The sequence below is a fragment of the Antrostomus carolinensis genome, unplaced genomic scaffold, assembly GCF_000700745.2.
Source record: "Antrostomus carolinensis isolate BGI_N321 unplaced genomic scaffold, ASM70074v2 scaffold4368, whole genome shotgun sequence".
In the NCBI taxonomy this organism is placed as follows: Eukaryota; Metazoa; Chordata; class Aves; order Caprimulgiformes; family Caprimulgidae; genus Antrostomus; species Antrostomus carolinensis.
Genome location: NW_010330726.1, coordinates 16,319 through 32,342, shown reverse-complemented (window position 1 = coordinate 32,342; position 16,024 = coordinate 16,319). Strand labels below are relative to the sequence as shown.

At 35.0% G+C, this 16,024-nt stretch overlaps 1 protein-coding gene across 1 annotated transcript in view; it reads left to right on the top strand.

Annotated features, from left to right (window-relative positions):
- The window catches only part of HLCS (holocarboxylase synthetase), a 34,536-nt gene extending 19,424 nt beyond the window's left edge, over window positions 1-15,112 (top strand). Inside the window, exon 4 of the mRNA XM_010172989.2 lies at window positions 14,837-15,112. Coding sequence (XP_010171291.1) covers window positions 14,837-15,112 — 276 coding nt within the window. The remainder of the gene's footprint in view (window positions 1-14,836) is intronic.
- The last annotated feature ends 912 nt before the right edge of the window (window positions 15,113-16,024 follow it).

Sequence of the window (16,024 nt, the reverse complement as noted above, 5' to 3'; positions counted from 1 at the left end):
CTCAAAACATTCTTCAGGCAAACAACTTGCATCTAGATTTTTGCTCAGCTTCTTGCCCTTCAATATTTGGTATTCACTTTATAGTAAAAGTGAATACCATGTTTTAACAACTCCATAAGAGAATCTAATTAAAGATAAAGTGATTTTTATTTGCTAAGATCCAAATGTGAAAGGAGATTGTGGATATAACTTGTATCATGGAATAGTAAGCATATGTTTCCTTTTTTTCTGTTATGTCTTTTTTGATGTTACACTTGCAACAAAATAATTGGTCATCATTTCTTTGTAATTTACCTTTCAACTCATGAAGGAGGTCACAAAAAAGAAGTTACATTTTTCTCATTATAAAAAATATTTGAAAGGAAGAGCAATATTCAGTTGGAGAAGAGGCATCATCACCTCTGCCTTAACGAGTTGTGCCTGGATGCTCTCTACCTATTGTATAAAGACAACTTTTAGGAACTGAAAAACATCTTAATATCCTCTGAATTTTAAGATGGGGAGAACTGTTTTGTCAGAGCATGTCCCAGCTTTTCTGTGTAGTCAAAATCAATGAAAATTAATTTCGGGAGATATTTCTGAAATTCTTTTGCAAGATAAGGAAAAATAATTGGTTTTTCATGCATAATTGTCAATATTTAAATAACAAGTTACATATTACATGTTTTGACTTTAGGACTCATTACATGAAATAAGCAATTATCCATGCATTTTTCTAGTCTGGAGGATAATTTTTTTTTCTTTCCAAAAGGGAGTTGTTGGTATGATGATTAGTTCATGTGCCACAGCTACCTGACAGGAGTAGCAGCTGCAGAGATAACTTTTATCTGATTTGTTTTCTACTTTTTGACTGTTTTACATGTTGGTGTATTAGTACTGATATACTGACATATTAACTGATGAAAAAGAAAATACAGTAGCTGAAGGCAAATGCTTATTCTTATTTTTTGCTTCCTATAGAGAGGGGGGCACTTTCCCAAAGTTACCATAAGCAGTATGAGCTGCAAATTACCATAAATATTTGAGCTGCTTGTTTGAATTCCTGAGGTTTTGTTAGAAACACCTGAAAACATTTAAAGTTGTACTTTTGTCTTTAGAATACTTATTGTTTTAAATGAGAACAGTTGATATCAAGGATGTTTTGAACTGGGTTCAAAAGATTACTTTTCTTTCATGGGAGAATACTTCATTGGAAGTGTAAGGCGTATGCTCTTTGGCTCACAAATCCTTATGATGTAGATTGTTAGAAGAGGAGATGGTTACATTGTGCGTGCTGTGTTCTTCTCTCATGCATCTGCTGCTGGCCACTGTTGTGCAGAAGGTACAGATTTAAAGGAGCATATTATATTGATATGGCTGCTGCTTTGTCATTATGTTTGTATTGTTTGAGCAGCAGCAGTGGTTTTTGACAAAACCTGTCCCTTTCTGCTAAGTGGGGGCGTTTTTTGTCATTTGAAAGAGAAGTTCATCAGCTCTTGCAATTCCAGGAAGCTTTTCCTTCTACTTGTTTCAGACATAGGCAACATCTCAGAAGCAACAATGTTTAATTTGGTATTTCTGTCTAATGGTACATTTGAATAGCTAGCAATGTTAAGGATATGCTTTTGTTATCTCTGGAGCAACCATTTCCCTTTGAAGGTGGGACTGCACTTCAGTCTTCTCTAAATATTTTCAGACTTTTTTTTTTATCCTACACAATCCACTCTGTCTAATGATGGCCTCCAATTAGCAAATTAGACATTTTTGAACTGACTACAATTATTGTCATCCTTATTGTTCTATACAAAACAATTTCTCCATCTGTTCAAGGATGTAGCTTCCTCTAAGAAGTACATGATAAGAAGCATATGATGATTTGCTGGTAGACTGTTACATTTGCAGCCACTGTCACATTCATTATTTTATGTAATAACACGAGCTTGACAAACTGAAAGTACACATCAAGCTTTAAACTCAAAATTAAATAGTAATTGTTTTGCTCTCAGTCTTCTGTTTCCCTGGCTATTACATTCAAGAAAGAGAGACACAAATTGTCCCTATTTAACTAAAGATAAATTAATCACTAGGTATCACAGGCTGAGTGTGCAGAATTTGTCTGTAGTTTGAGTTCATTAGTTTGTGTGGGATATTCTGGAAATGCATTTAAACTTTTTTTTTTTTTTATTTTATTTTATTTTTAATTTTATTACTGATTTAAATATTCCCTGAATCTTTTTCCCTCAAGCCAGCTTGTTTTTAGAAGTTAACTCTCTGGTTTGGGACTAATAATTAAGCGCCTTCAACAAAGCTGGTTCATACGTAATCAATTAAAAGTTCATCTGTGGAGTGGATATATGCAGAGCTGGTTTTCAGTCTTTCAAAGCTTTTGCTTCATTCTGGCCAGGTTCTTGGCTTTAGAAGTGTAGTCTGGGTAGGATTTTGTAATCTCAGTCCTCATTTCTGTAAGACTCTCTTGCCCAGACCTTGGCTATTTTTTCTTTTAGTAGTGTTACAACAGGGTAAGTTTCAATTCTCCCACTTTCTGTGGTTAGTCAGGAGCTCAGAAATGCACAATACAGCCTTATGCCTTCAGAGCTGGAATCCCCTTTCACTCACTGGCTGCTGAGCTGGAATGAAAAATTATATTAAGCTCTGCTGTTACTCCACTTAAAAGCTTTTATACCTTGTCAGAAGTTTGAGACTTGCACTGCAGTCACTAACCTTTGCAATAGACTACATTAGTACCCATATGCAGCAAGCCTTTCCTGTTTATGAAGTTTTCAACAAGTATTTCCATAAGGCTGTATTTTGCTGTCTCCTAAGACATTTCCTTATCTGAGTTAATAAAAAATTTTGATGGGAAAAGTCTAAAAAGTGAAGCCGTCTTTTTCAGGTGTGCTATTCAGTTGGGTCTTAAAACAACTCAAAAGCGTATTTCTGAGCATTGTGGTTAGATTTTATTAAATGAGGTCTCTTTGGGATATGTTCTACATGAAGTCTTACTATTTGCATTAATTAATATTGCAAAATTTGGATTGACAGATTGGATCTTCCCTCAGCTCTTTTAACAATAATAGAGCATAAATATCTCTAAGCACAGGAACAGGTGGTTATCCTCAGAGACAAGTGAAGGAAACCCAAAGACCTTCAGAATAAAGAATGTGCCATTGTCAAAAATGCTCCTGACTGCCTGTATTTGCTTCTGTTGAGCACTTCTCATAAACTGCCTCTGTCTTGAGCCTGTTCTTGTTTACTTCTTTGAGTGCTTTATTTCCCAAAGTCACTTCTAAAACCCTGAATTTCAGTTATGAGCTTTGCCTTCTGCTGTGTTGTCTGCAATACTGTAAGTTCTGTATGCCAATCCTGATCTTTTGGAGTAGAAGCTAGTGGTGTATATGACTTGACTAAAGTGAACTCTGCCCTGGACTAGCTAAGTGGTTTGTCTAGATAAATGTTTGGCCTTATTCCTGTGAGGGTTAAGTATGTTGTATGTCCACCTTTAAAGGACAAATTAAATTTGGGTATTTTTTTCCCCATTTATCCCTGACAATTGCAGAAACGCTTTCAGGTGGCTGCTTTCTAAGGAGATTGGGTCTCAAGTTAGTTCTTCGAGTTGTCTGTGTATCAGGATCCTTACAGCTACAGGACGGTGTAGCGTATGGTGTGCTTACTGTCTTCTTGCTTTTCCTCTGAGGAAAAATTTTACCTCTTTTTGTTCTGAACAAGATTTCAGTCGGAGAAGAAAGTAAGTGTTAAATCTGAAAGGGCTGAAAAAGGGAGAGAAGGATTACAATGTGTTAGAAAACATGCAGCTAGGATAACTGTAAATATTGTTTGTATCATTCACTCTTACAACTTGGCATTATAGTACATGGGCATGAATACTGTATTTTCCCCATGTTTTGTAAGAAAAAATTATTAATTTGTAATAAACTGAATATTATTGAAGCTTCCTTTGGAGCTCTCGATTTGATACCTAAATTTTACATTGCTGCGTATGTATGTGACAAATTTTTGAAGCGTCAAGCTTAACTTTTTTGATAGGCTTTGCTAAATAAAAAGCATTAGTTGAATCCTTTTAAATAAATAATCCCATGTTGTCATGTTGCTGGTTTGTTTTTGTTTTTTTTTAGGATCCTGGATTAGCAAGGAGATCTTAGTTACAGTGAAAATTAGTATTTGTTATCGTAATACTAGTTTGTATCTTTGGATTAGGTATACTATAAATAAGATACCAAGCCATGTTCTTACCATTATAGCATATAATTTCCAATAAATTCTTCCTTTGTAAGAGGTTTCTTTTAGTATCTTTTTTTTTATTTATAAACTGTTATGTCAACCTGAATAGGTTTTAGAAATTCTTATAAAATATATAATACATGTTGAACATAAGCTGTGCAACTTTAGGGATATAACTGTATTGTAATCTCTTAGTTGTGGTACATATGAAATGTGTTGTGGTTTCACCCTAATATTTCACAGACATTTCTTTAGCTCAAAAACCCCTACAGTGTGACAGAATTGGGAGTTCTTGCTCAGAAGAGGCAAAAACGAGGTACAGCTGAAATCCTGTCTTTCAGGTTTAATGCATGTTTGCAGTGCTAAGAGGAGAATCTTTGGCTCCTGTTCTACTAGTTCATATTCATGAACACTAAATTCACTCACATTTTATGTATATAAACCTGTTGAAAGGCAAAACAAACGTGATGGAAAGCCTTAAACTAAGAACGGTGTATTATCAGCGCTAAGAAAAAATATTTTCTTAGGTTTTATTTACTTAACTCATTCTGTTTCTTAATTCCAAGATTTTCAACAAACAATTTTATGCTCGGTTTAAAAGAAAAAAATAGTTTTGGTACCAAATAAAAATACTATTATGCAATAGCTGTTTAACAGAGCCAGTTTTACCGACTGAATGCATTGCATCTAATTTATTGCCCTATTAGCTGAGAACAAAATTCTTCTGTATTTTTTTTCTAGTCAATACAGAATACTTTTGAGAGCAATTTAAAATAAATGTATACGGCATTGAGGGTTAGATTTATATCTTAATTTATTCTTCTAAACATGACTTTGGTTTTTGGTTGTGTTTTTTTTTAAAAAGCTCTCCACTTTAATATACATGATGTTCAGATTTTAGTGCAAAAGTAGAATGTCTTTTCTGCGTGGTTTCTCTATACTTACTTTTAGCACAGTTGCACATATGCTCAATTTACTGTACACTTTTCTTCAAAAAATAACAACAGTTTTGTTACAAAGTAGGTGTCACAAAGAATTAAATGGTCAAACCGTAATTTATCACGCCTTTTTCTGGTAGGATAAATCAACACTTACTAGTTCTCTGATTTATCAGCCCTTTCATTGCAGTGCTCGTTTTTGTGAAGTGTTATGTAGTGATGTTATGTCAAAGGTAGACCTTGTTCTTATTGATCCTTTACTCTCAAAGTCAGCTTTGCAGTCTGTTGCAGCAAACATACCCCAATTACTGTGCTATGTTATGATACCGGTTTACCTTGCCTAGGTGGTCATATACGGTTTAATTGCTGAGATTAAGAGCTACAAACTACTAAATAAGATTTCATCCTGTCATTTTTAGTATCCTTTAGTTTCAACTAAAACTTTATTGTAGATGTTCCTACTTATGCTAAATATGAGGAGGTTTTGATCCATACATTCTTTGTTCCTTTCTTTTTGATTGCGTATGTGTCTTCACATGGTTAAATGTAGTCATATGGGAACATGCAATTACAGTTTTTTTAAAGTATGCTTGGCTTAAAACCTGGTCAAATTCAATCCTTTAGTGATTCTTGACAGAACTGGGAATTCTGGAAGAGGTTTTGACATCTGAATATGGGCTACTGCATTCAAAAGTTTTCAAATAAAGTTTGAAATGGAGTTTGCAAGTGCTTGCAAAGGATTTAGTACGCACTTAGTATGTCATCTTGCTCTGCTACCTGCATCATAAAAGCTGCAGGGTTGGTTTGGTTTTTTTTAAACTGAAACTGAGCTTAAACCTATTTTTTCAACTTGTGTAACACGTTGATGGTGCATTCATAATGTTTTAGAGGAGTACTCATTTTGTTGGTGCTGTATGTAAATATGGAGCTAACTTAATCAGTGTTAATAAATGTTAATAAAATATTTTAGAAAATTTTGTAATACAACTCTCTTTTACCATAAAACACACTGAATTTTAAATAACTTCTGGTTTTGTTAGAAGCTTTGCACAGGTCTCAAAATCAGCACAAGCCACGGTAAATTAGTGCAATGTTGTAAAATACTGCTTCAGCCAATTAAGGAGTTTTTGTTTAAGTAGAGTTTTGGCCTTTCAGAATGGAATATGGTTCTCTTTCATATGTAATGTGCTTTTTTCATATGCATGGATGGCTTCAGGTTTTTTTAAAGATACGCTTTCAGTTCTGGATGACGTTTAGCCTTTGACCCAGCCACTTTCTTACAATAAACAGTTTGTTGATGAGAGCAGCTGCTGGGAAGATTGCTTCCAGACTGTTCTGTTGCAGTGCAAGCCAGGATGCCTCTTACGGGGCTGCTCCACTGTCCTCCTTGTTCCCCTGCTCAGCTCTGCTTTGCCTTGAGGACAGTGCAGCGGGGCCTTCTGCAGCTAGCCTTGTCCTGCGCCTGCTGCCAAAGCTGTTACGTGGTCAAGGTCCGTAAATGGGAGTACTTTGTCAAAATTCAGAAATCAAAGTAAATGTGTTCTGCTCACAACAGTTCACATTCACTCATTTTTCTAATTGTTCCGTCCTTTTAAGAATTTTGGATACTTTTTTTGCATATAACAATAAAGGAAAAATGTGATTGCCTCATTTCTTGTATTTGTTTTGCATGGCTGAATGATAGCATGTGCCTTCTAGCAACCTAATACCTAAGCGGAACACTATGCTAAAAACAACAGAGAGATACTGGTATAAAATACTTAACATGAAGACCGGCTTCCTTTTTATTGCTAGTTGATTTCTTTTTATCATATTTTTAACCGTATTGACGGCATTCTAATCACGTGTTACCTTCTGTAGAGAAATATTTTCCATTAGTTGGTGAATTCTGACCTGAGTCCTGCTGCATGTTTTTAGAACGGACTGCTGCACATTGGGTAAATTAATTTTCTGCCTACATACAGTGCTTTTTAAGCTAAATTTAATTTTGGATTCAAATTTAAGCACAGATTTATGAGCAGTTGCTGGACACACAGACTGGGAATGGATTGAAATCTAAGATGCTTCATGTTCAAAGAAACGTAACTGCAGTAAAAGGGCTAAGGGTACCTTGCAACACTTTGTTACAAGTCTTTCCCTTTTTTGGTCTAGGTATTCCATATATCAGTTGGCAAAATGAGCCCACTTCTATATGTGACTGTTTCTACTCTCCATACTGCTGAGATGATGCTCTGTGTAACTGTTTATGTAATGTAATACTTATTTTTAAAAACACACTGAAGTTTGGAGATAAAGATAAGAAACTTCATCTCTTCAATGACCTTTCAGAAATTATTAGCTTTTCCTGCCTTTCTTAAGAAAGTACATCGCAGACTAAAGTAACTACCCAAACCACTAGAGACTCCTAAAAATCCTTTTTTTTTTTTTTGGGGGGGGGGGGGGGGGAGGGGGGGGAATTAAAAAAGTTACCAAACCCTGCTGTGTTTCTGAATGCCCTTCCATATTTTACGCAATCAACTCATGTTTTGTACCGTATCTGGGTTAGGAAATATAAAAGGATTATTAATAAACTGAAACAGATTTCCTAGTTATGTAGTATCCTGAGAATGCATAGCAAATATCAGCCAAGTAACTACAGAAGTTCATGAGAACATAAAATGAGAATGCACCTCAGTTGTACTACAATAAAATCTTTATGAAATTCTTTGGGGGATGGGGAAAGAAGGGAGTGGAGAACTGGGGATTTCTGGCCTTCCTAAGACTTATACTATGAACTAAAACACAAAATCCTGAAAATAAGAGCACTCTGCATGCTGAGTAGAGTAAGATAGATGCACAGATTCTCCCCTGACTTAGCCTCAGCTAAAATATGTCTTCCTATTAATAAAATATGCAAAACAAATGAAAATATGATAGGTAATCTGAAGATAGAGTAAAATCAGACAGTGGGGCTGTGGAGGGAAACTATCTAGCTTGCTCTATTTTTTCTGTTTCCTTGAACAAGAATTGAACTTTGAAATTAATTGTAGGCAGTTAATATTAAGAGAAAAGTTTTATATATGCTTTCTGAAAATGAATTTGAGTACTTTATATATTTCAGCTCAGATTTTGAATGTGTTCTAGACAGCCTTTGCGTTTTACCGTTCTACTTATTCTTTTTGTTTCAGTTGTTACAAAATCTATCTTCAAGTTTACACTTACTTAAGTCTAAAAGGGCAACTGTTCAGGTCTCCAGGTGTTGGATGTGTATTTTGGTAATGTTATTACACACTAATGACATCTGAACAGTATTGAAATAATGATTATGAGTATCTCATGAAATCTCTTAATCTGATTGTCTGGTTAGAGACACTGGCTTTGGCACACAAACACAAATAATACATCTGCTATCTACAGCTTTACTAAGTCCTGGTGAACTAGTACAAGATGACCACTACAACTGAATTGCCAATATTGTTTTTCTTGGGAGGGAAGAGCAACCTTTCTCCCATCTTTGTGAGTGTTTCTGTGGAAGAGGTTACAGCAGATCTATTCTTAATCCTCTTCCAGTTCATCTGCCAAGGCTGTGATCACCAAGAGCTAATCTTCTTTCTTCATCTGATCTGTCAAGTTTTGGAGTTTTTTTTTCTCCTTTCATCAGTCTTTTCCTAAATAGAAAGACATTATATTGGGTTTCCCCGCCTTGTAAAAGAAAATAATACCTTTTCATGAATGATTGTGGTACTAAATTTAGTATTTATAAATTGTTTTAAAAAGCCTCAGTAAAAGTTTATATATGTGCTAAAGTTCGAAAGCAATATAGTATGTAACTTCACATTTTTTCTGCATCTTCTATGTATTTACAGTATTTTTGGAGAAATTTAATATTTATTTATTAGCATTTTTTTATACTGACTATGAACATGATTTTAAAATGAGGCTATGGCTGGGTTATGAAACTGTCATCTGCTTCAGATCTCAAAGTATGGCATTATTACAGGAAGTAAAAACACAGGCAGCATCAGAAAAGCATTTTGTGTGCCTCATTAGTCAGAAATGTCTGCCAAAACCTTGCCCTCTTGTGCTAATAGCTGACTTTTCCTGCCTGTTGGCCTCCTCAGTCGCTAGCATTCGGGGCTGGAGTTGCCACTGTAGATGTGTTTTCTGCTGGCGCCAGCCTACTGCTTACTACCACGTTGGACTTCAGTTTGTTTCTATTGGATTCAAGAGATGCTGTGGAAGCTCTCCAGTGGCCAATTTAACACCTTTAAACTTGGAGCGCTGTTGAGCAAAGCTGTGTAATGCAGGGAGGATATCACACACAAAATCACAGAATGTTAGGGATTGGAAGGGACCTCGAAAGGTCATCTAGTCCAATCCCCCTGCCAGAGCAGGAACACCTAGATGTTTTTTGTGTGTATGTATATGCATGTGTATTTTTATATTCTGAAGTTGAAATCAGATTCCAAATACCATGCCCTTTTAATTAAACTAAGTTATTTTCCATCAGTGCTATTATGGAATTCATATGAAATATATATGTTTGAGATCATACCTGAACTGAATAATACTAATTTGAAAACAGCCAATTCAGGGGGAAAAAAAGAAGGTTAGCATATTGAAAGTGTGATGTTTATAAATGTGGTTATGCTCCAAATGGGCTATTCATGTGCTTCTCTAAAAGATTAGTATTTTATGCCTGTGTAATCTTCACTATTTTGCAGTTAATAAACATACATACATATGTGATTTAATCAGTAAATCAACTGAAAATATATGAGTCAATACATCAACTACAAACTTCTTTGAAATACAGTGAAGCAAAAATAGAAGTAGTTAATTGGAAATTATTACATTTTATGCAAAGGAAGGAGAAAAATTATTAAATTGTATTCTAGCTATTTATCTAGAAAGTGAAACTTGGCCTCACTTACTTAACAAGCGAGAGCTAAAATAGAGAATTTATTATATTATAGTCGCAATATTCAGTCGTTGGCGAGAGCATCAGTAGTTAAAATTGCCTCCTTTTTCCTCCCAAGAAAGGAGAGAGCTGATTGATGTATAATGTTTGTTTGGTTTATGGCATTATATTTTTAGCTTTCATTTGGTTTCGCCTCCATGTTTTTAATAGAAACCAAATGAATTTAGGCTGTGACTGAATTTTGTCTTAACAAAGAATTCTATTGATACAGAGTTTAAGATCTATCATCACAGAGTTCAGTAGAAAAGAGCAGCTCCCAAATAAGCCCAATAAGAAAGATACTTGCATATAAATGTGTGTCTATGTGAACATACATAGAAAAATTAGAAAATTCATCAAAATTATATATAAATAAATAGAATGTAAGGATAAAGTCTTGGATTTGGGATTTTTTTGAACTATTCTAACTGAAAGTTTATGTGCTTTGTGTGTAAGTCTCATTGGTTGATAGAGCCCAGGTGCAAATAAAATCTCCATCAGGAGTTGTAATTTTCTGTTATTTTATACTACAATAGAGAAGGGCCCATATGCAGCTGGTTTTTGTCTCTTATGTCTCCCTCTTTTCTCCGTTTTGTTCAATCTCAATGGATAAGTAAGCATTAGGAAAAATGAAACTAATGATTACCAAAATAAAAAGAATTTTAAACAGCAAAAGAAAACAACTGTTACGTAGCACTTTCTTCACACACCTGACCAAACTCTTAAAATAATAGAAAACAGATGTTAAATCATAAACAAAATACAGCTTTTACTCTTCCTTCTTTACTTTACAATTACTGTTTAAACTTTAGCTCAGCAGCTCGCAATGTCAGACCTCCAATCCTTGATATCGTGACCCCTCATAGGGGTCACTCCTCCAGTGGAGGAGCTGAGAGTGTGTACTATGCAGTAACTTCATTCTCTATTTCTATGAATTTTATGAATTAACATCCACTATATCTCCCTGCCTGCTCAGAAAAACTTTTTATTTACTGACACTTTCAGTCTTGACCATCAAAATTCTGCTTGCTGATCTCTCTGTCCCTGGATACCAGATCGGCAAGGCTGTCACTGCTTCAAAATTTCATATTTCTCCATGCTTCTGTCAGGGAGGATTTAACTTGTGCTTTGGAGTGCTGGGGGAGAATGTGTTAGTGAGAAGTGGTGGGTAGTTCCTGTTGATACAGTGCTTTTCTGCTTTTGGTAGTTGTTTTTTACAGTGCATTGAAAATATATTGTACTTTTGCCATTTAAAATACGGGTAGAAAAAATTTATTGTTGTAAATAGTAAATTTATAGTTGTCACCAAGTTGTTTGGTTAACATGAAATTTCATTCTTTCTTTAAGAAAGAAGGCAATATCATTGCTTTAGAGAATGTAAATACAAAGTGTGACGGAAAAATTAACAGTTTTATAGGAAATTAACTTTGGCTTGACTTCAGTTCTTCTATCCAAACTGATGTAGTAATGCTGAATAACAATTTCTGAATATATTTCTGCCACCCTAAAACAAGGGTAATTATATTTATTTGTGTATATATATATATATATATATACACACAAAGTATGTTACTGAAGATATGCATAATACAGATTTTAGTGTGATTGTATGCGTAAGTAGCTGCAGATATTGTTGTTGGTGCCTGAATATGCAACAGCTACAGCTTTTTTGATTGCATACTCGTTTGAAGCCTGTACCTGCATGGCTTAGGATTTTGATAATGGTCAGGGGAAGCAGTGGCCAGGAGTTCAAGTATTTCCTTACCTTGTGTTGGGTGCCTTGCTTGACACACTCGATCTGGTTCCCAGAGGTGTGGAAGGCCAGACAGTTCCTGAACCAACACTTTTCGTTTAAGTGACCACCAGAGGTTGCTGCAGAACGGCAGACGCAGCTGGGGATAGGTTTTGAATTCAAAGCTGAATCCTGAATTTAGAAAGAAATCTTACAGTTTGGGTTCTGATGTGCTTATATTCCTTTCAAATGGAGTTGAAGCAGAGGTTAACTCTGACTTCTTGTATATGTTTATTTCGTTATACAAAAATGTACTTCTCTGTGTGCCAGAATAATTGTGGGGACCAATTGGTTCAGCATCCATGTCTCTGTAACTTTGTGTGAAGGAGGTTCTTAACAGTGAAAATTAATTCTTCTAGCGTGTACTTTGACAGCACTTGAAACTTTGTTTTGTTAAAAAAGTAAAGACATTTTTTAGGAATTTTTAAAAATCAATTGCTGTTCTTGATTATGTATTACTCATGTTTATATCTTTGATCAGCTCAATAAACTTGTACATTATGGGAAAAATTAGCTTCATCGTTACACACATGTAACAATTCTTAAATGGTTCAGTATGCGTTAGAAACGAAACAATTAAATCAAGAAGTAGACCTAAAAACTACGGGACAAAATTACCTGGCACAATGTACTCAAGAGGATAAATGGTACGAATTGCACGGTATATTTGTAATAATGTGACATCACACACAAATATACACTATTTCAGTCTTTTCAGAAAGTATGTTGTGGCAAAAGTACACCAGACTTTCTGACGCATACTATCAAGCACTTTCATTGTTTAGAATGCAATAATACTTTAAGCACCTTTATTTTTTTAACTTAATGTCTGTTTCTATGAGTCTGTAAACCTGTCCTTATGTGAGTTGAAATTATGCTTTTGTGTCTAGGACTTGCATGCTCAATTACATTAAGTGAATTTCTGTGTTTGGAAAGCAATAGGAAAATGCGCTTTCTGATTAAGCATAGTTCCCATATACTCCCTCACAAGAATGAAAGCTATAATTTTTCTAAATATCAGTTACAGCTAATGAGTTATTCTGTGAGTGTGTTTAAAACAAGTAGGATTGTGTGTAAAGAATTCAGCAGCAGTCTCTCAAAGCTATGATTTTACACTAAATGAAGATACAAGTGCTTTATGTAGATCGAGTCAAAGAAATGCTTGTAAAACCTTTAATGCCACATCATCATTTATGATGCATATGCAAAAAGAAAAAAAAAAGAAATATTTAAAGTCTATTTTATCCAAGAAATTAGATGGAAGGAGTTCAGATGGAGCTTTAGAAAATCAAGAAATGAGAAGTAATTTCTCTGTAATTAAAATTTAGCTACTGAGTCACTTTCAGGCTGTCCTGGGGCTTAGAAGCTAGTGCCTGGTTTTGTTTGGAAAAGATTATTCCTTTCTTCATCTTGTGCTCTGCTACATGTACAACAGGGCTGCAAACCAGTAAGTCTGCTGACGTTCAGCATACAAAGAACGTCACACAAGAAGTAATGTCCATGTGAAACTCGAGAATGTGTATTTTCTGAGGATGGAAAATTTATAGAAAGGTGTTAGGAACAGGATCACTTTTCTCATTCCTTCTTGAGATAGAACAATGGGATTTGGAAAATTGGAGTAATTCCTTGAATAGATAACTATTTATAGGAAGTTTGGTCTAAATTGCAGCTTATGGGTTTTAAAGAGCTGGGCTGGAGCTCAGGGACATCTTGTTCAAGGTCATGAGAGCTTAGTCCTGTCTTCAGCACTCACATAGGAAGCACTCATATTCTGATTCCCAGATATGTCAGTAATGGGAAGGAGAGGCATGTATTTGGTTAGAAGTTTTTTTATTTAAAAGTCAAATGTCTTCCTTTTAAAAACTTGAGGCTGAGAGTCATTGGTACCTTATTTTCAGTAGTCTAGAATACCCAATTCTTGTGGTTTCATATATAATATAAAAGACCACTTTGTCTCTAGAAGGAGAGCTCTTTGAAATGTAAGCTACACAATTACCAAAAGTAGTTCCAGCATCTGTGCTTGTGGGCTGTTTATTTACTGGTTCTAAAGAAATGGCAAAGGTTTCATAGAAAATATCAAAATAGAATCAGATATCTCCAGAAAGAGTACTATGAATCTGTAACAGTTGTTTCAGGGTATCACCAGACAGGTAGTAATCCCAGTAATTAATGTCTTCATTTCATGTTCAAAAATAAGTATTTCTAAATAACCTAAAATAAAGGAGAGAAAAATCAAAGTTTTGGTGTATAGATATATAAAATTATATTTGTATGTAAATGTATGTTTCACATTTAAAATCTTTTGCATAGAAATGTGTACTAGCTGTGCCATTGGCTAGGACAAGGGCAACAGCGCATACGTACAACTGCATTTCATACACTGGTAGTAGACTTTTCTTAGTTGTGTGCATTCTTGACTTACATGCTTCTCTTTTAGCTGGGTAATTGACAGCCACTTTTGTCTATATTTAAGGTAATAAACTAGTGAAGCTTCTGTTAGTTGAGGGTATGAGCCCTTTTACCAGGTATGCCTCTGAGAAATCAGTAAATGTTTTCCTTAGCTGCAGCTTTATCCTTCAAGTCAAGTCTTAGTGATGAATTAAAGGGCTTCCAGCAAAGAAACTTGGCATGTTGAAAAACCCGTGTGATACAGACGAATGTGTGCGCTCCAGTATCGAGGAGAACCACTACAAACCCTGTTACAGGGAAACATTAAGCCTAATTAATCTGCCAAAGAGCATGATCTCAAGTCTAGGAAAAGATTAGTCAGGCCAGGCTGAACTAGAATAAGCAGCAGAAGGTGATCTTTGAGGAGGAAATTGAGCTAATTTTCCTACTTTGAAGTAGAAGACAATTGCTTGAATAAAAATGTTCTTGAAAGAATGTTTGTATGTTTTCACATGTGGTGGTCCATATTTCTATGCCTTATTTTATTTCCCTTGCCCACAGGAAATCCATCTTGCTTTTCTGAAATGGCTTGAGGGAAATGTAGATGCTGAAGGATTAAGAGCATCCAGCAAGGTGTCTCTTAAATTTGTTTCATCCTGTGATCCAAAAATGGAGGTAACTCCATCTCTCATGCCTGTCGTCACTGAGATGAGAAGCTTCTCATCAGGACATTTCAGCCTGAACACATATCAACAAAATCTTCAAACAAAGAAGCTTGGAAAGATTATTCTTTTTGCTGAAGTTACCACAACAACAATGAATCTTCTAGATGGGTAAGATAGCAATCTAGACCCTACCAAATAAGTTTTCTGATCCGGAATTCACAATTATAGTAACACACAATGTTCATAAAGAAACTTTTTTCTCTTTGGTTTATTTGTTGGCTACAAGCTAGCCAAATTAAAAATAAGATTATTCTTTTGTAGATGGGACACAAAACAGAGATCTTTGTGTTCACAGAGTATTAATTTGTAATGTATAAAATGCTAAGTCATAAAGGGGGGAAAATCTTGACTTGGCGGTGGAGTTTAATCGTTATTCCTCTTGCAAAGCATGAACATCACCATAGGAAAGTTTAAGGTATTAGAATGAAAATTTAGGGGATTATATGCATTTTCTAGTACAAGTTATTTTCTAAGCTAGTTATTTGACAAAAGTGATACTAAGTAGGTTGTGGCCTCAATTTTAACGCTACTGTTTACTGAATATTTCTGTAAAATGCTCTTTAGTGGTTTGTTGGGTTTTCTTAAGCATTGATTAGAGTTATGCTAGACATTCTTTAATCATCACATAGATGACTCTTGTGAATAAGTTGTGGGATACCTTTGAGAAGGTAGTTCATTAGAGTTTTGAACGGGATTAAGCGATATGAAAATCACAGTTACTAAATCTTAGGTCGGAGTCTATGTACAAAGACTATACTGTTATATTTCATGAAATAGTCTGATGGAAAAAACTGTCTTTGGGAAGTTGTTGCTCTTCAGGACAGATTTTCTGTGTGTGTTTCTACCTGCAGCTATAACTTTTCTTGACAGCTACTTTTGAGAATCAGTGTTAATTTATCTGCAGAAATTGCAGATTAATTTTACTGTTGAAAGTAACTGCAGGAGTTTTGTTCTGGATTTTTTTTTCAATCAATATCATCAGTTAAATCTTCTTGAATGTTGTTATAACTGATCAGTTAACCAG